This window comes from Babylonia areolata, chromosome 31 (assembly GCF_041734735.1).
Source record: "Babylonia areolata isolate BAREFJ2019XMU chromosome 31, ASM4173473v1, whole genome shotgun sequence".
Classification (NCBI taxonomy): domain Eukaryota; kingdom Metazoa; phylum Mollusca; class Gastropoda; order Neogastropoda; family Buccinidae; genus Babylonia; species Babylonia areolata.
Window position 1 is genome coordinate 8,117,954 of NC_134906.1, and position 23,408 is coordinate 8,141,361.

General features: G+C 50.6%; 1 protein-coding gene across 1 annotated transcript in view; it reads left to right on the forward strand.

Annotated features, from left to right (window-relative positions):
* LOC143276313 (retrograde protein of 51 kDa-like) overlaps nt 1–23,408 on the forward strand; it is a 70,153-nt gene that overhangs the window by 23,646 nt on the left and 23,099 nt on the right. Inside the window, exons 2-6 of the mRNA XM_076580819.1 lie at nt 13,346–13,532; nt 14,912–15,007; nt 17,953–18,111; nt 19,999–20,124; nt 22,523–22,743. Of these exons, the coding sequence (XP_076436934.1) occupies nt 13,346–13,532; nt 14,912–15,007; nt 17,953–18,111; nt 19,999–20,124; nt 22,523–22,743 (789 nt within the window). The remainder of the gene's footprint in view (nt 1–13,345; nt 13,533–14,911; nt 15,008–17,952; nt 18,112–19,998; nt 20,125–22,522; nt 22,744–23,408) is intronic.

Genomic DNA, 23,408 nt, shown 5'->3' on the forward strand with positions numbered 1-23,408 from the left:
CCATCATCACCAACACCACCACCACCACCACCATCATCATCATCATCACCATCATCATCACCACCACCATCATTATCATCATCATCACCATCATCGTCATCATCATCATCACCACCACCACCATCATTATCATCATCATCACCATCATCATCATCACCATCATCATCAACACCACCATCATCATCATCATCACCACCACCACCACCATCATCACCACCACCACCACTACCAGCACCACCACATCACCACCACCATTATCATCACCACCACCATCATCATCACCACCACCACCACCACCAACACCACCACCACCATCAACACCACCACCACAACCATCACCACCACCACCACCATCATCATCATCATCATCACCACCACCACCATCACCACTATCACCACCACACCACCACCATCACCACCACACCACCACCATCAACTCCACCAACAACAACAGCAAAGAACTCCAGTAGAAGGTGTCAGTTTGAGGTGTCTGCGACAGTGTTGAGTCGTGTACAGTGCCAGTTTTTGAGGTGTCTGCGACAGTGTTGAGTCGTGTACAGTGCCAGTTTTTGAGGTGTCTGTGACAGTGTTGAGTCGTTTACAGTGTCAGTTTTTTTAGGTGTCTGTGACAATATTGAGTCGTTTACAGTGTCAGTTTTTGAGGTGTCTGTGACAGTGTTGGAATCGTTCCTGCTGTTATGTACAGTGCCAGCTTTTCCGGCAGTCAGCCTGTCCTTGAACAGCTCTTATCGATTGTCTCAGAGGGAGGGGGAGGGACATGGGCAGGGGGGAGATGGGGGAGGGACAGAGAAGGGTGGTATAACGTGGGTGAGGGTGGCGAGTGACTCATTCCATCGTCAATGATCTTTTGACTTCAGACAGAAAGGCTGTCAGAACTATAAAAAGAGAATTCTTTTTTTTTTCTTCTTTTTTTTTAATCATCATATACATACACGCGCGCGAAATAGAATAATTCTTTTTCATCATCATCATACACACACACACACACACACACACACACACACACACACCAAAACGCGGGTTGAGAACACTCGAAGTGGGCAGTACAGCCGATCAATAGCCGACATTGAAAAGGGACGTAATCTTCTTCTTCTTCCTCTCCACCCCTTCCACCATCCTTCCCCACCCCTTTTCCTCCCAGCTCCACGTCCACCACCCCCCAACCCCCCACCCACACACACACCAGTTCCCCCCAACACAACACCCCTATCCTCCCCCTCACCTCCCACACCCTCGCCCCCTCCTCCCCCTCACTTCCATGTCCTTCAGTGACCTCGTGTGAACGTGTGGATGAGCGCCAAGATTTTTTTTTTCCCTCCACAATCAACTGACTGTTGAACTGGCGAAGTCTTTCACTGAGCCACACACACTGACTTGAGGACAAACACCGACATGACACAGTGTGTGGGCCACACTGACACAGGACAAACACCCACATGACACAGTGTGTGGGCCCACACTGACACAGGACAAACACCCACATGACACAGCGTGTGGGCCCACACTGACACAGGACAAACACCCACATGACACAGTGTGTGGGCCCACACTGACACAGGACAAACACCCACATGACACAGTGTGTGGGCCCACACTGACACAGGACAAACACCCACATGACACAGTGTGTGGGCCACACTGACTTGAAGACAAACACCGACATGACACAGTGTGTGGGCCCACACTGACACAGGACAAACACCCACATGACACAGTGTGTGGGCCCACACTGACACAGGACAAACACCCACATGACACAGTGTGTGGGCCACACTGACTTGAAGACAAACACCGACATGACACAGTGTATGGGCCCACACTGACTGAGGACAAACACCGACATGACACAGTGTGTGGGCCACACTGACACAGGACAAACACCCACATGACACAGTGTGTGGGCCCACACTGACACAGGACAAACACCCACATGACACAGTGTGTGGGCCACACTGACACAGGACAAACACCCACATGACACAGTGTGTGGGCCACACTGACACAGGACAAACACCCACATGACACAGTGTGTGGGCCCCACACTGACTCGAGGACAAACACCCACATGACACAGTGTGTGGGCCCCACACTGACTTGAGGACAAACACCCACATGACAGTGTGTGAGCCACACAGCAGCAACATTTTGTTCATGCCTTTCTTCTTTGTCTTTTTTCTTTTTTTTCTTTCAGAAAAGGTTGCTTTCACTGTCGATAATAAAAGCACAGGTTATAGCCTGCTATAAAGCGTCACTTTCACGCATTCGGTTTCACACATACAATGTGCACATGCATACATTTACACACACACACACACACACACACACACACACACACACACATACACACACACACGCGCGCGCGCACCTGTCCATGGTCGGCAGAAGGGTCAGGTGTGTGTGTATGTGTCTGTGTGACTGACTATCATTAGGGCCTTTATTAACATACTAGGGCCATGTCTACATATCTGTCACCTCCCACCCCTTCCTCCCCCCTCCCCCCCTTCCTCCCCCCTCCTCTCTCTCTCTCTCTGTAAATAAATATCTGGCTGTATCCCCCTTTCTTTACAGCGAAGCGCGCGCGTGTGTGTGTGTGTGTGTGCGTGTGTGTGTGTGTGCAGTCTGTGTGTGTGTGTGTGTGTGTGTATGTGTGCGGTCTGTGTGTGTGTGTGTGTGTGTGTGTGTGTGTGTGTGTGTGTGTGCGGTCTGTGTGTGTGTGTGTGTGTGTGTCTTGGCTTTCCCTCTTCTTTTCGTAACACTGCACAACAGCTGCGCCAGTTGTAAACGTTCCCATCACACAAGAAAAGACAACCCCCAGCACTTCATAACAGACTATATAAGTTGTGATTTACAGAGTTGCCTGTTGGTTTCCGGCCTTTATAATACGATGTTCAATGCACAGGTCTTCGCCTTCATGCTGGACTGGTTACAAATTAATCACACAGCATCTGTCTTGACTGGCTAGCCAACTGACAGTCTTAACATAATATCATCACATCTGTAACATGAATGGCCATCCAACACACAGCCTTATATGTTATCATCAAAGCTGTCATAACACACCAACAGACATAACAGCCTTACATAAATCACTCCCTCACACTCCTCAAGTCACCCCCACCCCCCACCCCTCCTGTTGGTTGGAATGACGTCGCATTTAGCTGTCATCTGATTGGCTGCAACTGACTGATGATGTCATGCCCATGTGGCGGGGCCCGGGTGGAAGCTGTGACGTGTGATTGTAATGACGTGTCAAGGGGAGAACAGCGTCATGACAGTGGTGGTGGATGGGGGGGGGGGGATGGAGGCTGTGATGTGTGATTGTGATGACGTGACAAGGGGAGAACAGCGTCATGACAGTGGTGGTGGAGGGGTGGGGGGTGGAGGCTGTGACGTGTGTTGTGATGACGTGACAAGGGGAGAACAGCGTCATCACAGTGGTGGTGGGGGGGGGGTGGAGGCTGTGACGTGTGTTGTGATGACGTGGCAAGGGGAGAACAGCGTCATGACAGTGGTGGTGGAGGGGTGGGGGGTGGAGGCTGTGACGTGTGATTGTGATGACGTGGCAAGGGGAGAACAGCGTCATGACAGTGGTGGTGGAGGGGTGGGGGGGTGGAGGCTGTGACGTGTGATTGTGATGACGTGACAAGGGGAGAACAGCGTCATGACAGTGGTGGTGGAGGGGGGGGGGGTGGAGGCTGTGACGTGTGATTGTGATGACGTGGCAAGGGGAGAACAGCGTCATGACATGAGCTAATGGCTGATACAGATCCTATGGATGAATGACTGATATAGACACACGCGTTCTATGAACTATTGGCTGATACAGACGTGTTCCATGAACGAATGACTGATATAGACACACGTGTTCTATGAACTATTGGCTGATACAGACGTGTTCCATGAACGAATGACTGATATAGACACACGTGTTCTATGAACTATTGGCTGATACAGACGTGTTACATGAACGAATGACTGATATAAACACACGTGTTCTATGAACTAATAGCCGATACACACGTGTGACACGAATGAATGACTGACATGGACATGTCCCATGAACGAATTACTGATACAGACGTGTTCTATGAATTTATGACTGATAGAGACACGTCTCATGAACTAATGGTTGGTACAGACACGTCTCATGAACTAATGGTTGGTACAGACACGTCTCATGAGCTAATGGTTGGTACAGACACGTCCCATGAACTAATGGTTGGTACAGACACGTCTCATGAACTTATGGTTGGGTACAGACACGTCACATGAACTAATGGATGGGTACAGACACGTCTCATGAACTTATGGTTGGGTACAGACACGTCTCATGAACTAATGGTTGGTACAGACACGTCCCATGAACTAATGGTTGGTACAGACACGTCTCATGAACTAATGGTTGGGTACAGACACGTCTCATGAACTAATGGATGGGTACAGACACGTCTCATGAACTTATGGTTGGTACAGACACGTCTTATGAACTTATGGTTGGTACAGACACGTCTCATGAACTTATGGTTGGTACAGACACGTCCCGTGAACTAATGGTTGGTACAGACACGTCTCATGAACTTATGGTTGGTACAGACACGTCTCATGAACTAATGGATGGGTACAGACACGTGTCATGAACTTATGGTTGGTACAGACACGTCTTATGAACTTATGGTTGGTACAGACACGTCTCATGAACTGATGGATGGGTACAGACACGTCTCATGACCTAATGGATGGGTACAGACACGTCTCATGACCTAATGGGTGGTACAGACACGTCTCATGAACTAATGGTTGGTACAGACACGTCTCATGAACTAATGGATGGGTACAGACACGTCTCATGAACTAATGGTTGGTACAGACACGTCTCGTGAACTAATGGATGGGTACAGGCACGTCTTATGACCTAATGGTTGGTACAGACACGTCTCATGAACTAATGGTTGGTACAGACACGTCTCATGAACTAATGGATGGGTACAGGCACGTCTTATGACCTAATGGATGGGTACAGACACGTCTCGTGACCTAATGGGTGGTACAGACACGTCTCATGAACTAATGGTTGGTACAGACACGTCTCATGAACTAATGGATGGGTACAGACACGTCTCATGAACTAATGGTTGGTACAGACACGTCTTATGAACTTATGGTTGGGTACAGACACGTCACATGAACTAATGGATGGGTACAGACACGTCTCATGAACTTATGGTTGGGTACAGACACGTCTCATGAACTAATGGTTGGTACAGACACGTCCCATGAACTAATGGTTGGTACAGACACGTCTCATGAACTAATGGTTGGGTACAGACACGTCTCATGAACTAATGGATGGGTACAGACACGTCTCATGAACTTATGGTTGGTACAGACACGTCTTATGAACTTATGGTTGGTACAGACACGTCCCGTGAACTAATGGTTGGTACAGACACGTCTCATGAACTTATGGTTGGTACAGACACGTCTCATGAACTAATGGATGGGTACAGACACGTGTCATGAACTTATGGTTGGTACAGACACGTCTTATGAACTTATGGTTGGTACAGACACGTCTCATGAACTGATGGATGGGTACAGACACGTCTCATGACCTAATGGATGGGTACAGACACGTCTCATGACCTAATGGGTGGTACAGACACGTCTCATGAACTAATGGTTGGTACAGACACGTCTCATGAACTAATGGATGGGTACAGACACGTCTCATGAACTAATGGTTGGTACAGACACGTCTCGTGAACTAATGGATGGGTACAGGCACGTCTTATGACCTAATGGTTGGTACAGACACGTCTCATGAACTAATGGTTGGTACAGACACGTCTCATGAACTAATGGATGGGTACAGGCACGTCTTATGACCTAATGGATGGGTACAGACACGTCTCATGAACTAATGGTTGGTACAGACACGTCTCATGAACTAATGGTTGGTACAGACACGTCTCATGAACTAATGGATGGTACAGACACGTCCCATGAACTAATGGTTGGTACAGACACGTCTCGTGAACTAATGGATGGGTACAGGCACGTCTCATGAACTAATGGTTGGTACAGACACGTCTCATGAGCTAATGGTTGGTACAGACACGTCCCATGAACTAATGGTTGGTACAGACACGTCTCATGAACTAATGGATGGGTACAGACACGTCTCATGAACTTATGGTTGATGCAAACGTGTCCCATAACCGGATTAGAGACCCATGGGGGTCTGTTCTCACCCCCCACCAACCCCACCCACCCCCATCACCCCACCCCGCCCCCTCCGCCCTGTGGGCCGTCACAGCGGGCAGCAGTGGGTGGTGCCAGAGGAAGACCAGTGTGTCCTCTGATCGATTTGTCGACCGGCTGTCTGCAGACGCGGCGCCCAAACCACGCCAAGACCCTCCTCTTCCTCCCCACAACCTCCTCCCCCCCCCCCAGACCACCCTCCACCCTCTGCCCTTTGGGCCTCTTATGACGTCACTCCGCACGCTAAGGGGGAGGTGGGGGGGGAGAAGAGGAGGGGTATTAGAGGGGGTGAAGAAGAGGAGGATACAGGTTGTGCAGACATCGCTCCCTGGTGATGCTGGGGAATCCCCCGGACTCTCTCTCTCTCTCTCTCTCTCTCTCTCTCTCTCACACACACACACACACACACACACACACACACACACACACACACACAAAGAGAGAGAGAGAGTCAGACAGAGATACAACTATCAGTTAGACAGATAGACTGACAGACAGACAGACATTGGCAAACAGTTAGGCAGACATACGTTCCGACAATTCGACAAAGAGATAGACAGGTTAGACGGTTAGACAGACAATCAGGCAAGCACAGTCAGACAGATAGACAGACAGACAGACAGAGAGGAGGAGGAATGAGGGATTACAGAAGCACAAGACATGAATGAATATATTTTAGCGAGGGATCGGGGTGGGGGGGGTACTTTTTACAACAGGCTGTCGGGGGCAGGTAACCGTGGGTGTGACTTCACCATGTTCTGGAACATAATGTAGCAGAACTTGATTTTTTTCCCGGTTCACCAGAGTACAGTAAGGCAGGGGGACTGAATTTCACAGGCTACAGTGACTGAGTTTGTGTAGGTCTTACAGAAGGCATAGTGCACTGCAGTCCTGTACATAAAAACATAGTGCTGTGTGTGTGTGTGTGCGTGTGTGTGTGTGTGTGTGTAGGGCAGCTGAATGCTATAGTAAGGAATGGATTGTATGCGAGATCACGTAGCCCGCTATGTGTGTTTGTGCGGGGAGAGGAGAGGGGGGGTGGGGGGGGGGTGACGGCTGCTACATGACTACACCACTACCTGACTACAAGACGATGCATATATATATATATATATATATATATATATATATATATATATATATATATATATATATATATATATATAATGATCAGGCTACCAGAGTACACGGCGCGCAGTGTATATTCAGATATGATCAGGCGGTATCGATCTGTTCCTATGTCTGTGCTGGGGGCTGGTTTTCCTCAGTCATTTGTAGTCTGTGCCCCACCACCGCCACCCACACACACTTGAAATAGCTATCAAACTCACAAGCGTTTAAAGCCCTGCAGTCAAACCGTGCCAAAGCGGAAGTGTGTTGTACAGTGACAGTGATGCCGGCTGTGTGTTTGAGCTGTCAGTGTGCTGTACAGTGACAGTGATGCCGGCTGTGTGTTTGAGCTGTCAGTGTGCTGTACAGTGACAGTGATGGCGGCTGTGTGTTTGAGCTGTCACTGTGCTGTACAGTGACAGTGATGCCGGCTGTGTGTTTGAGCTGTCAGTGTGCTGTACAGTGACAGTGATGCCGGCTGTGTGTTTGAGCTGTCAGTGTGTTTTACAGTGACAGTGATGGCTGTGTGTTTGAGCTGTCAGTGTGCTGTACAGTGACAGTGATGGCTGTGTGTTTGAGCTGTCAGTGTGCTGTACAGTGACAGTGATGGCGGCTGTGTGTTTGAGCTGTCAGTGTGCTGTACAGTGACAGTGATGCCGGCTGTGTGTTTGACCTGTCAGTGTGCTGTACAGTGACAGTGATGCCGGCTGTGTGTTTGAGCTGTCAGTGTGTTTTACAGTGACAGTGATGGCTGTGTGTTTGAGCTGTCAGTGTGCTGTACAGTGACAGTGATGGCTGTGTGTTTGAGCTGTCACTGTGCTGTACAGTGACAGTGATGGCGGCTGTGTGTTTGAGCTGTCAGTGTGCTGTACTGTGACAGTGATGGCTGTGTGTTTGAGCTGTCAGTGTGCTGTACTGTGACAGTGATGGCTGTGTGTTTGAGCTGTCAGTGTGCTGTACTGTGACAGTGATGGCTGTGTGTTTGAGCTGTCAGTGTGCTGTACTGTGACAGTGATGGCTGTGTGTTTGAGCTGTCAGTGTGCTGTACAGTGACAGTGATGGCGGCTGTGTGTTTGAGCTGTCAGTGTGTTTTACAGTGACAGTGATGGCTGTGTGTTTGAGCTGTCAGTGTGCTGTACAGTGACAGTGATGGCTGTGTGTTTGAGCTGTCAGTGTGCTGTACTGTGACAGTGATGGCTGTGTGTTTGAGCTGTCAGTGTGCTGTACTGTGACAGTGATGGCTGTGTGTTTGAGCTGTCAGTGTGCTGTACAGTGACAGTGATGGCGGCTGTGTGTTTGAGCTGTCAGTGTGCTGTACTGTGACAGTGATGACTGTGTGTTTGAGCTGTCAGTGTGCTGTACAGTGACAGTGATGGCTGTGTGTTTGAGCTGTCAGTGTGCTGTACAGTGACAGTGATGCCGGCTGTGTGTTTGAGCTGTCAGTGTGCTGTACAGTGACAGTGATGGCGGCTGTGTGTTAAAGCTGTCAGTGTGTTGTACAGTGACAGTGATGGCTGTGTGTTTGAGCTGTCAGTGAGCTGTACAGTGACAGTGATGCCGGCTGTGTGTTTGAGCTGTCACTGTGCTGTACAGTGACAGTGATGCCGGCTGTTGTGTGTTTGAGCTGTCAGTCACGGTCACGTGACGGGTCTGGGACCGCCCTCCTTGTTAGAGTGCAGTCTGTGCAGCCCTCAAGGACCCCTGCCCCGCTATGGTGCCCCCCTCTCCCCCCTATTCCCCACCTACACCCTGCCCCCATCCTTCCTCTCCCCCACCTGCACACCTTGCCAACAGATAAGTATTTGAGTCAGGGTCTGACGAAAGCCCGTGTCCTTGGGGTAGGTGCCTTGGGTGTATGTGTGGGTGGGTGGGTGGATTGAGGGTGACAAGGGGTATGTAGCCGCCTGCTGTCCATTGACCCGTGCACCCGGCGTCAGGCCAGACGTGTCAGAGCCTCACTTTCACCCTCCAAACCCAACCCCAACCCCCACCCCCCCACCTCTGCTGGCACTGGCTGTACTAACATTGCTTGGTACATGGTGGGGCTTTAGGCTGGATCAGAGTGTGTGTTGGGGGGGGGGGGAGACGGGGGGTGTGGTGTGTGTGTTGGGGGGGAGAGACGGGGGGGTGTGGTGTGTGTTCGGGGGGTGGGTGGGGGGGACAGACGGGGGGTGTGGTGTGTGTGTTGGGGGCGGGGGGGGGGAGACGGGGGGTGTGGTGTGTGTGTTGGGGGGGGGGGAGAGACGGGGGTTGTGGTGTGTGTGTTGGGGGGGGGGGGAAGACGGGGGGTGTGGTGTGTGTGTTGGGGGGGGGAGAGACGGGGGTGTGGTGTGTGTGTGTTGGGGGGGGGGAGACGAGGGTTGTGGTGTGTGTGTTGGGGGGGGGGAGAGACGGGGGGTGTGGTGTGTGTGTTGGGGGGGGGGGGGGACAGACGGGGTGTGTGTGTGTGTGAGGGGTGGTGACCATTGAGGGGGAAGGAGGGAGAGTCGTATACAGGTGAACGAGATACAGACACACAGACACACAACACAGACTTGATACAACTTGAGACAACGCTTTCGTCGACGAGCAAATATGTTCGTGGCAAAGGGAGGGGGCTCGGGGCGGTGGGGGGGGGGGGGGCAAAAAGACGTGCCACTGTCCATGTCGTCGGACACCACAAAACGGACCCCACATTGGAGGGGAGGGAGGGATGAAGGGAGCGGGGGGGGGGAGGGGGGGGGACTGAGACACGCTGCGGACAGACAGACACAGTCAGCACAATCTTTCATGGCTGCTTCTCGCTCCAACCATGTCCTGCATTCCCCTACCCCGCCCCTCCCCCTCAAAGAAGAAAAAGAATCCCACCACCACCACCACCATCACATTGCCCATGTCCCCCTTCACCGTGTGTCTGTTGACCTGTGGTCAGTGACCCGTGAACCTGCTCAAGTACTGTCCAGCCAGCCAGCCAGCCATGGCTGACCCCTTGACCACACACTACTCCTGCTGTCTGCACGTCTCCACCCTCTGTCTGTCTGTCTGTCTGGCTGTGAGCCTCTCTCTCTCCTTCTCCTCTGCCTCTCCTCTTTGTTTTCTCTCTCTCTCTCTCTCTCTCTCTCTCTCTCTCTCATAGATTTCAGAGACAGTAACAATACTGTACCTTTTAAACACCCGGATGTTTCTGGAACTTCTATATTGATGACATCTCTCTCTCTCTCTCTCTCTCTCTCTCTCTCTCTCTCTCTCTCTCTCTGTGAATCACTGTCCTATCCATCTGTCAATCTTAGTGTGTGTGTGTGTGGGGGGGGGGGGGGGGGGGGGAGTGAGGGGATGCTGTCAGTGTGTGTGTGTGCGTGTGTGTGTATGTATGTGTGTGCGCTCGCACGCGAGCGTCAGTGTGTGTATGCATGTGTGTGCACAGATGTGGGGGTGTGTGTGGGGGCCGGGGGGGGGGGTGTTTTCTTCATTATGTATACAATTCTGCATGAAAACTTTTTCCTTTCATTTATGTGTGTGCTATTTGTACTAGATGTAGATTAGCAAGGACAGATTGGAAGAATAGGCAATGCCTAAAATCTTAATCCTTGAATAAAAAACGTTTTGAGTTCTCTCTCTCTCTCTCTCTCTCCGTCTCTCGCTCTCCCTCTCTGTGTGTGCAGTTTGTAACTGATGTAGGTAAGCAAGGACAGATTGGAAGAATAGGCTATGCCTAAAATCTTAATTCTTGAATAATATCGTTTTGAATTCTGAGTTCTCTCTCTACTGCTACTACTACTAATAATAATAATATGTATAAGGCGCAAAAACTTGAAGTCAAATATAAGCGTACAAAAAAAATTATAATAAAATAAAATAAAATAAATAATAAATGAAAAATAAAATGAAATAAAATAAATAAATATATAAATAAATAAAAACATAAATAAATAAATAATTTGTTTTCTCAAGGCCTGACTAAGCGTGTTGGGTTACGCTGCTGGTCAGGCATCTGCTCGGCAGATGTGGTGTAGCGTATATGAATTTGTCCGAACGCAGCGATGCCTCCTTGAGCTACTGAAACTGAAACACAAACTCTCTCTCTCTCTCTCTCTCTCTCTCTCTCTCTCTCTCTGAAGTCGAACAGTGACAGGCTCAGTGTTTGAGGCGAGGCAGGACATTTCCTGGACGAAACGAGTTTCCTCTTCCACGCTAAGACACACCCCACGCCCCGCACCCCCCACGCACCACCCCACTGTGTGTCTCTATCCACACCTCCGGTGTAGAGTTACGTCCCCTGGGGGGGCCTGTGTCTGGGTGGTGGACCTGTTCCTTCGTGTGTCTGGGTGGTGGACCTGTTCCTTCGTGTGTCTGGGTGGACCTGTTCCTTCCTGTGTCTGGGTGGTGGACCTGTTCCTTCCTGTGTCTGGGTGGTGGACCTGTTCCTTCCTGTGTCTGGGTGGTGGACCTGTTCCTTCCTGTGTCTGGGTGGTGGACCTGTTCCTTTCTGTGTCTGGGTGGACCTGTTCCTTTCTCTGTCTGGGTGGACCTGTTCCTTTCTGTGTCTGGATGGACCTGTTCCTTTCTGTGTCTGGGTGGTGGACCTGTTCCTTTCTGTGTCTGGGTGGTGAATCTGTTCCTTCCTGTGTCTGGGTGGTGGACCTGTTCCTTTCTGTGTCTGGGTGGTGGACCTGTTCCTTCCTGTGTCTGGGTGGTGGACCTGTTCCTGTCTGTGTCTGGGTGGTGGACCTGTTCCTTCCTGTGTCTGGGTGGTGGACCTGTTCCTTCCTGTGTCTGGGTGGACCTGTTCCTTCCTGTGTCTGGGTGGTGGACCTGTTCCTTCCTGTGTCTGGGTGGTGGACCTGTTCCTTTCTGTGTCTGGGTGGACCTGTTCCTTCCTGTGTCTGGGTGGTGGACCTGTTCCTTCCTGTGTCTGGGTGGTGGACCTGTTCCTTCCTGTGTCTGGGTGGTGGACCTGTTCCTTTCTGTGTCTGGGTGGTGGACCTGTTCCTTTCTGTGTCTGGGTGGACCTGTTCCTTTCTGTGTCTGGGTGGTGGACCTGTTCCTTCCTGTGTCTGGGTGGTGGACCTGTTCCTTCCTGTGTCTGGACCTGTTCCTTCCTGTGTCTGGGTGGTGGACCTGCTCCTTCCTGTGTCTGGTTGGTGGACCTGTTCCTACCTGTGTCTGGGTGGACCTGTTCCTTCCTGTGTCTGGGTGGTGGACCTGTTCCTTCCTGTGTCTGGGTGGTGGACCTGTTCCTTCCTGTGTCTGGGTGGTGGACCTGCTCCTTCCTGTGTCTGGGTGGTGGACCTGTTCCTTCCTGTGTCTGGGTGGTGGACCTGTTCCTTTCTGTGTCTGGGTGGGCCTGTTCCTTCCTGTGTCTGGAGGGGCAGACATGTTAGTGTTACCTGATCAGGCGTGAAGTTTGTTTCCACTCCACCCGCCTTGTCTGCCCGCCACCCTGTCCCTTAGCCTACCCACCCTGGGTACACTTGCCGGGTAGGCGACAGGGCGGCGCTGGATTTAGTACCATATCGGGCACGTCAGACAGCAAGGGGAGGGTGGGGGATTGTTTGTGTTGACTCTGCGAAACAAGAAGGGGGGGGGGGGGGGTGAGAGGGGGCAGGGGGTGGGTGGGGGGGGGTAGGATCAGAATGAGGGTCTTAGTGTTCGTCCTATTCCTTCTGGTGTGACAGGTTTTGTCATGTGAAGTGTGTGTGTGTGTGTGTGTCTATGTGTTTGTCTATGTGTTTCTCTGTGTGTGTGTGTGTGTGTGTGTGTGTGTATTTGTGTTTGTGTGCTTTGGTGTCAGTATCGGTGTCGCTGTGTCTATTAATGTGTGTGTGTGTGTGTGTGTGACGACGACAATGATGATGACGACGATATGATGGACGATTATAAAAGGACGATGACGATGTTGATGACGACGATAATGACGATGACGACGATGATGATGACGCCGTGGTGGTGACGAGATGCCGTCCTGTGTGTGCAGCATCGCCCAGTACGAGGTGAACGCCAAGGACTCGGCCAAGAAGATCGACCAGCTCAACTCCCAGATCGGAGAGTACGAGGGGGAGGTCACCACGCTGCGCATGCGCTGTGGGTCCCTGGAGGACGAGATTGCCAAGCTGCGGGCCCTGCTCCAGAAATACAAGGACGAGAATGCTCGTCTGAGAGCGGTGAGTGGGCCACCCAGGGTGGAGAGAGAGAGAGGGGGGGGGGAGATACAAGGACAGTAATGCTCGTCTGAGAGCGGTGAGTGGGCCACCCAGCGTGGAGAGAGAGAGGGGAGATACAAGGACGAGAATGCTCGTCTGAGAGCCGTGAGTGGGCCACCCGGGGTGGAGAGAGAGAGGAGAGATAGGGGAGATACAAGGACATTAATGCTCGTCTGAGGGAGGTGAGTGGGCCACCCGGGGTGGAGAGAGAGAGAAGAGAGATAGGGGAGATACAAGGACATTAATGCTCGTCTGAGAGCGGTGAGTGGGCCACCCGGGGTGGAGAGAGAGAGAGGAGAGATAGGGGAGATACAAGGACATTAATGCTCGTCTGAGAGCAGTGAGTGGGCCACCCGGGGTGGAGAGAGAGAGAGAGGAGAGATAGGGGAGATACAAGGACATTAATGCTCGTCTGAGAGCGGTGAGTGGGCCACCCGGGGTGGAGAGAAAGAGAGGGGAGATACAAGAACATTAATGCTCGTCTGAGGGCGGTGAGTGGGCCACCCAGGGTGGAGAGAGAGAGGGGGGAGATACAAGGACGAGAATGCTCGTCTGAGAGCGGTGTGTGGGCCACCCAGGGTGGTGAGAGAGGGGGAGATAGGGGAGATACAAGGACATTAATGCTCGTCTGGGGGCGGTGAGTGGGCCACCCGGGGTGGAGAGAGAGAGAGGGGAGATACAAGGACATTAATGCTCGTCCGGGGGCGGTGAGTGGGCCACCCGGGGTGGAGAGAGAGAGAGAGGAGAGAGAGGGGAGATACAAGGACATTAATGCTCGTCTGAGAGCGGTGAGTGGGCCTCCCGGGGAGGAGAGAGAGAGAGGGGAGATACAAGGACATTAATGCTCGTCTGAGGGTGGTGAGTGGGCCACCCGGGCGGGAGAGAGAGGGGAGATACAAGGACATTAATGCTCGTCCGGGGGCGGTGAGTGGGCCACCCGGGGTGGAGAGAGAGAGAGGGGAGATACAAGGACATTAATGCTCGTCTGAGGGTGGTGAGTGGGCCACCCGGGCCGGAGAGAGAGAGGGGAGATACAAGGACATTAATGCTCGTCTGAAGGAGGTGACTGTGCCACCCGGGGTGGAGAGAGGGGAGATACAAGGACATTAATGCTCGTCTGAGAGATACAGAGAGAGAGGGATGGGGAGAGATAGGGAGAGAGGGAGAGGGTATGGAAGACGGAGGCACAGAGGGATGGGTACACACACACACACACACACACACACATACACACACACACACACACACACACACACACACACACACACACACACACACACACACACACACACACATTTCAAACACACACTATTTCGCTCTCTCTGTGTTTGTGTCTTCAGGACCTGGACGCAGAGACAGCTGCCCACATCGAGCAGGAGGTGGAGGCCAAGACCAAAGCTGAGGAGTGCGAGTTCCTTCAGGACCTGCTGGACAAGGTGGGTCATCGACTGACTGATGACTGACTTACCAAGGAGCAAGCTTGCAGAATGGTTAAGACGCTTATCTGCGCCCTTTCTCCCAAGTTTTACAGGAAAATCAGACTGAGCGTTTGGTCATTCGGATGAAGGATAAACCGAGGTCCCATGTGCAGAACGCACTTGGTAAACAGATAAAGAACCGATGGCAACAAAAGTGTTGTCCTATGGTAAAATTATGTAAAACGAAATCCACTCATAGGTACATAATGTGCATGCACTCTCAGGGCCTGACAAGCGCGTTGGGCTATGCTACTGTTGGGCATCAGCCTAGCAGGTAATAATAATAATAATAATGGTACTTATATAGCGCTGAATCTTGTGCGTAGACAAATCTAAGCGCTTTCGCACCAGTCATTCTCACGCACGCATAACTCTAAGACAAGGAAGAGGCAGGGAAGGGAGGCTATTTTGGGAAGAGGTGGGTTTTAAGGCCAGACTTGAAAGAGCTGAGTGTGGAGACTTGACGAAGCGAAAGAGGAAGTTCATTCCAATTGCAAGGTCCAGAGACATAGAAAGAACGGCGGCCAACAGTCGAGAGTTTGAATCTGGGTATGCGTAAGTGGAGTGGATCCGAAGCTGATCGTAGTGAGCGAGAAGGAGTGTAGAGGTGAAGGCAGCCACAGAGATAGGAAGGGGCTGATTTGTGAATACATTTGTAGCATAGAGTGCTGATCTTGTACTTTATTCGGTGTGAGACAGGTGTGGTGTAATGTATGTGCGTTCGTCCGAGAGCAATGATGCCTTCTTGAGAAGCTGAAACTAAAACTTACTCACTAGCTAACTTACTTACTTCCAATGCCACTCTGATCTGTTTAGGGCCAGTCTCTGAACGGTACCCCAGGTGTGCTTCAGGGTCTGGAGTTCCGTCCACCGTTGTCTGTCTGGGGCCAGTCTCTGAATGGTACCCCAGGTGTGCTTCAGGGTCTGGAGTTCTGTCCACCGTTGTCTGTTTAGGGCCAGTCTCTGAACAGTACCCCAGGTGTGCTTCAGGGTCTGGAGTTCTGTCCACCGTTGTCTGTTTAGGGCCAGTCTCTGAACAGTACCCCAGGTGTGCTTCAGGGTCTGGAGTTCTCCTTCCACTGTTCTGCGCCAGGTGTTCTTTGGTCTTCCTATCTTGTGTCTGCCTTGTGGTGTCCAGTGAAGGGCTGTCCGGGTGATGTGACCTTCCTGTCTTGAGTCTGTACCTTCTGGTGTCCAGTAAAGGGCTGTCCTAGTGATGTGACCTTCCTGTCTTGTGTCTACCTTCTGGTGTCCAATGAAGGGCTGTCCAGGTGATGTGACCTTGCTGTCTTGTGTCTACCTTCTGGGGTCCGTCTTGTGTCTACCTTCTGGGGTCCGTCTTGTGTCTACTTTCTGGTGTCCAGTGAAGGGCTGTCCGTGTGATGTGACCTTCCTGTCTTGTGTCTACCTTCTGCTGTCCAGTGAAGGGCTGTCCAGGTGATGTGACCTCCCTGTCTTGTGTCTACCTTCTGGTGTCCAATGAAGGGCTGTCGGTGATGTGACCTTCCTGTCTTGTGTCTGTACCTTCTGGTGTCCAGTGAAGGGCTGTCCGGGTGATGTGACCTTCCTGTCTTGAGTCTACCTTGTGGTGTCCAGTGAAGGGCTGTCCGGGTGATGTGACCTTCCTGTCTTGTGTCTGTACCTTCTGGTGTCCAGTGAAGGGCTGTCCGGATGATGTGACCTTCCTGTCTTGAGTCTACCTTGTGGTGTCCAGTGAAGGGCTGTCCGGGTGATGTGACCTTCCTGTCTTGAGTCTACCTTGTGGTGTCCAGTGAAGGGCTGTCAAGGTGATGTGACCTTCCTGTCTTGAGTCTGTACCTTCTGGTGTCCAGTGAAGGGCTGTCCGGGTGATGTGACCTTCCTGTCTTGAGTCTGTACCTTCTGGTGTCCAGTGAAGGGCTGTCCGGGTGATGTGACCTTCCTGTCTTGAGTCTACCTTGTGGTGTCCAGTGAAGGGCTGTCCGGGTGATGTGACCTTCCTGTCTTGTGTCTGTACCTTGTGGTGTCCAGTGAAGGGCTGTCCGGATGATGTGACCTTCCTGTCTTGAGTCTGTACCTTCTGGTGTCCAGTGAAGGGCTGTCCGGGTAGTGTGACCTTCCTGTCTTGAGTCTACCTTGTGGTGTCCAGTGAAGGGCTGTCCGGGTAGTGTGACCTTCCTGTCTTGAGTCTGTACCTTCTGGTGTCCAGTGAAGGGCTGTCCGGGTGATGTGACCTCCCTGTCTTGTGTCTACCTTCTGGTGTCCAGTGGAGGGCTGTCCGGGTGATTTTACCATGCTCTCTTGGCGTGACGTGTCCAATCCATTTCCACAGCTTTTTCGTGATGACGACCTCCATGTTCTCTTGGTTGTAACTAGACGTGCAGACCTAGTGTTACGCGTCCGCCTGGGAAGCGAGAGAATCTGAGAGCACGGAATGAACCCCATCAGAATGTCTTCCTCTCCACTGGACACTGGACACTCCAATGAGACGATAAACCGAGGTCCCGTGTGTAACATGCATTTAACGCGCGTAAAAGAACCCACGGCAACAAGAGAACTGCCCCAGACAATTTGTCACGTAAATTCCATTGCAATATACATGCATGTGTTTGATGTGTATGTGTTGGTGGATGGGTGTGTGTGGTTATATATGTGTATGTTCGTGTATATGTGTAAGTTCATGTCTGTGTGTATGGCCGTGTACAGGTGTATGTCCATGTATATGTGTATGTTCATGTATATGTATGTATGTTCATGTATGTTCATGTGCATGTATGTGTGTTCAGTTGGAGCTGATACAGCAGGAACCAGTGTCATGTATGTGTCTATGGGTGTTCATGGATGTGTCTATGGGTGTTCATGGATGTGTCTGTGTGTCATGGATGTGTCTATGGGTGTTCATGGATGTGTCTATGTGTGTTCAGCTGGAGCTGATGCAGCAGGAGCCAGTGACCATCAAGGGACTGAACCTGGAGGACTACTTCAAGGGCGAGCTGAGGCGCTCTGTGCAGCAGATCCAGCAGACCTTCGACGAGCGCATGGAGCAGTGCCAGATGGAGATGGAGCAGAAGTACCACGCCAAGGTCAGTTAGGCCCACAGGTCAAAGTCAGTTATGGCCAAAGGTCAAGGTCAATCAGGGCCACAGGTCAAGGTCAGTCAGAGCCACGGGTCAAGGCCGTTTCCCCCACGGGCAAAGGGCAGACAGAGGGGTCAGGGCACAGCCAGACTGTACAGATACAGAAATGCCGACATACGAGAAGAAGAGACACATGCACAGCGTCCGTACCTTCCTCTGTCAGAAGGGTTCCACCCAGGGAATACTGGTGCTCCTTCCTCTGTCACACGGGTTCCACCCAGGGAATACTGGTGCTGGAAACCTCCATTCCTTCCTCTGTCACAAGGGTTCCACCCAGGGAATACTGGTGCTGGAAACCTCCATTCCTTCCTCTGTCACACGGGTTCCACCCAGGGAATACTGGTGCTGGAAACCTCCATTCCTTCCTCTGTCACAAGGGTTCCACCCAGGGAATACTGGTGCTGGAAACCTCCATTCCTTCCTCTGTCACAAGGGTTCCACCCAGGGAATACTGGTGCTGGAAACCTCCATTCCTTCCTCTGTCACAAGGGTTCCACCCAGGGAATACTGGTGCTGGAAACCTCCATTCCTTACTCTGTCACACGGGTTCCACCCAGGGAATACTGGTGCTGGAAACCTCCATTCCTTACTCTGTCACACGGGTTCCACCCAGGGAATACTGGTGCTGGAAACCTCCATTCCTTCCTCTGTCACAAGGGTTCCACCCAGGGAATACTGGTGCTGGAAACCTCCATTCCTTACTCTGTCACACGGGTTCCACCCAGGGAATACTGGTGCTGGAAACCTCCATTCCTTCCTCTGTCACAAGGGTTCCACCCAGGGAATACTGGTGCTGGAAACCTCCATTCCTTCCTCTGTCACAAGGGTTCCACCCAGGGAATACTGGTGCTGGAAACCTCCATTCCTTACTCTGTCACACGGGTTCCACCCAGGGAATACTGGCGCTACAGCTGACTATTTATTGCCAGTTGTGTCACAGTCAGAGTGTAAACAACCATCGCTAACATAACTTGCTGAGGAAAATATTATCAGTTTGGTTTTGTGGCAATTTATTGTTTTTGGGTTCTCTCTCTCTCTCTCTCTCTCTCTCTCTCTCTCTCTCTCTCTCTCTCTCTCTCTCTCTCTCTCTCTCTCTCATACCCTGCTTGTTTAGACTTACCATGTTAATGTCATCAACAAATGAAAAGACTGTCAAGGAGTTCGCTCTATATCTGTATAAAGCACTCAAAAGGAGAAGTGTATATGTTACATCATGAAGACTTTTGAACGTCTGACTTCAGCATTTTACTGTATATCCCCCTTCAAAGGGGCTGTGGCCTATATGAATAAACCATCTCAATCTCTCTCTCTCTCTCTCTCTCTCTCTCTCTCTCTCTCTCTCTCTCTCTCTCTCTCTCTCTCTGTTGTTTGTACACACATGGCATTTTGGTGAATCGATATCCACATCAATAACAGTGATTTCAAAATGAATCAGCATTAACATTAGCATCATGTCAGGTGAAGGGAATAGGTATTAATTTTTTTACTCGGTGACTGACTTGATATTTTCTATACTATAATCTGGCTGTTTTCAATTTGTGTTTTTGTTGTTGTTGTTTTTTGGTTGTTGTTTTTTTTTGGGGGGGAGTTGTTTTTGTTTGTTTGTTTGTTTCCGTAAAAGTGTGTTATTTTTGGTGAATAGACATGATTCTGGTTCAGTTGTTACCTCATTATGATTTATGGCAGGTTTAATGACAGGTTGTGTGTGTGTGTCTATGTGTGTGGCTGTGTGTGTGTATGTGACTCTGTGTGTGTGTGGCTGTGTGTGTGTACCTGTGTGGCTCTGTGTGTGGCTGTGTGTGTGTGTACCTGTGTGGCTGTCTGGCCTGACAGATGAACCAGCTGCAGTCGGGCAACGTGCGAGACACGATGGAGGCGGAGCACGCCAAGTCCGAGGTCAAGAGGCTGAGGGACCAGCTGGCCGAACGCCAGGCCCGCATTGCAGAGCTGGAAGCCATGGTCAGTGCCCCCGTCTGTTATCATTAGCATCATCATCATCATCATCATCATTAGCATCATCATCGTCATCATCATCATCGTCAGCAGCAGCAGCATCATAATGATAGTCATGATCATCATCATAATTGTGATGATGTTAATAATAATAATAATAATAATAATAATAATAATGTTGGTGTTGTGCTGATGATTATGATGATGACGACGACGACGAGGAGGATTATTATTATTATTATTATTATTATTATTATTATTATTATTATTATTATTATTATTATTATTATTATTATTATTGTTGTTGTTGTTGTTGTTGTTGATTGTTAATGGTGATGATGGTAATGATAGTTATAATGATGATGATGGTGGTGGTGGTGGTAATAACTAAATGATGATGATGGTCATGATATTAATGATAATGATAATACTGATACTAATGCTAATAATAATTATGATGATGATCATCATAGTAATAATCACACACACACACACACACACACACACACACACACACATATATATATATATATATATATATAGAGAGAGAGAGAGAGAGAGAGAGAGAGATACACACATAATTATAGATAGATAGACAGATAGATATCATAATTATTTATAGTGTCTCTATATCAACCCTTCTTTGTTGTTGTAATATTTCATTCTCTCAGGCGAAATGCCGATTTTGTTTTTATTATTATTATTATTGGTGGTGTTGCTGTTGCTGTTGCTGTAACTGTTTCACATAACATGCCTATGAAAAGGAATCAAATCGCTCAGTATAATCGTCCATTCTTCTTCTTCTTCTTCTTCTCCTGCATTCGTGGGCTTCAACTCCCACGTTCACTCGTATACGCGAGTGGGCTTTTTACGTGTATGACCGTTTTTACCCCGCCATGTAGGCAGCCATACTCCGCTTTCGGGGGTGTGCATGCTGGGTATGTTCTTGTTTCCATAACCCACCGAACGCTGACATGGATTACAGGATCTTTAACGTGCGTATTTGATCTTATGCTTGCGTATACACACGAAGGGGGTTCAGGCACTGGCAGGTCTGCACATATGTTGACCTGGGAGATCGTAAAAATCTCCACCCTTTACCCACCAGGCGCCGTCACCGTGATTCGAACCCGGGACCCTCAGATCGAAAGTCCAACGCTTTAACCATTCGGCTATGGCGCCCGTCAGTCGTCCATTCGCCTTGACATTGATGCCGAATGTCGTGGACACCTAGCTCGGGTTATCGATATGACTGATGGGAATGGCCGTGTCCACAATGTTTCCCCTCCAGATGGAATGAGTTGTGTTCCCAACAAGGCGTGGACGTTCACTCCGTCAGTCCCACAGCGAGTGAAGAGGAGAAATGTGGATGTTGCCATGGGATCAGTAACGTGCGTCTGTGTGTGTATATATTCCTTCGATCACTTCTGTCAAGTGGAGTGATGGCCTAGAGGTAACGCATCCGCCTAGGAAGGCGAGAGAATCTGAGCGCGCTGGTTCGAATCACGGCTCAGCCGCCGATATTTTCTCCCCCTCCACTAGACCTTGAGTGGTGGTCTGAACGCTAGTCATTCGGATGAGACGATAAACTGAGGTCCCGTGTGCAGCATGCACTTAGCGCACGTAAAAGAACCCACGGCAGCAAAGGGGATGTTCCTGGCAAAATTCTGTAGAAAAATCCACCTCGATGGGAAAAACAAAGAAAACTGCACGCAGGAAAAAATACAAAAAAATGGGTAGCGCTGTAGTGTAGCGATGCGCTCTTCCTGGGGAGAGCAGTCCGAATTTCACACAGAGAAATCTGTTGTTATAAAAAGAAATACAAAATACAATCCCACAGCGAGTGAAGAGGAGAAATATGGATGTTGCCATGGGATCAGTATCGTGCGTCTATGTGTGTATATTCCTTCAATCATATCTGTCATCCCGCTAACCATGACGATGATGGTGAGGAAGATATCGTGCATGCATGTGTATTGTCCTTAAATCACATCTGTCATACCGCTAACGATGACGATGGTGGTGATAAAGATATCATGCATTCGTGTGTATAGTCCTTAAATCACATCTGTCATACCGCTAACTATGACGATGGTGGTGATAAAGATATCATGCATTCGTGTGTATAGTCCTTAAATCACATCTGTCATACCGCTAACCATGACGATGATGGTGAGGATGAAGATATCGTGCATGCATGTGTATTGTCCTTAAATCACATCTGTCATACCGCTAACCATGACGATGATGGTGAGGATGAAGATATCGTGCATGCATGTGTATTGTCCTTAAATCACATCTGTCATACCGCTAACCATGACGATGATGGTTAGGATGAAGACCTGTTGCTTGAGGAAGGGAGAGAAGTGGGTGGTGACCAGTGCTGTCCCCTGTGTGTCGCCAGCTGGCCTCCATGAAGGCGGAGCGGGACAACCTGAGCTTGATGTACAACGAGACCATGCGGGAGCTGGAGGAATTCAGGATCGAGAGCAACCGGAAGCAGGGCGAGCTGCAGTCCCAGATCGAGGCTCTGATGCATCAACTGAACGAACTGATCGACGCCAAGATGTCGCTGGAGCTGGAGATTGCCTGCTACAAGAAGCTGCTGGAGGGAGAGGAGAACAGGTGAGGGGGAGGTGTTGTAGGGGTGTGGAGGGAGAGGAGAACAGGTGAGGGGGGATGTAGGTGTGTGGAGGGAGAGGAGAACAGGTGAGGGGGGTGTAGGGTGTGGAGGGAGAGGAGAACAGGTAAGTGGGGGGTGTAGGGTGTGGAGGGAGAGGAGAACAGGTAAGTGGGGGGTGTAGGGTGTGGAGGGAGAGGAGAACAGGTAAGTGGGGGGTGTAGGGTGTGGAGGGAGAGGAGAACAGGTAAGTGGGGGGTGTAGGGTGTGGAGGGAGAGGAGAACAGGTAAGTGGGGGGTGTAGGGTGTGGAGGGAGAGGAGAACAGGTAAGTGGGGGGTGTAGGGTGTGCAGGGAGAGGAGAACAGGTAAGTGGGGGGTGTAGGGTGTGGAGGGAGAGGAGAACAGGTAAGTGGGGGGTGTAGGGTGTGGAGGGAGAGGAGAACAGGTGAGGGGGGGGTGTAGGGTGTGGAGGGAGAGGAGAACAGGTAAGTGGGGGGTGTAGGGTGTGGAGGGAGAGGAGAACAGGTGAGGGGGGTGGGTGTAGGGGTGTGGAGGGAGAGGAGAACAGGTGAGAAGGGGGGTGTATGGGTGTGCAGGGAGAGAACAGGTGAGGGGGTGGTGTAGGGGTGTGGAGGGAGAGGAGAACAGGTGAGGGGGGGGGTGTAGGG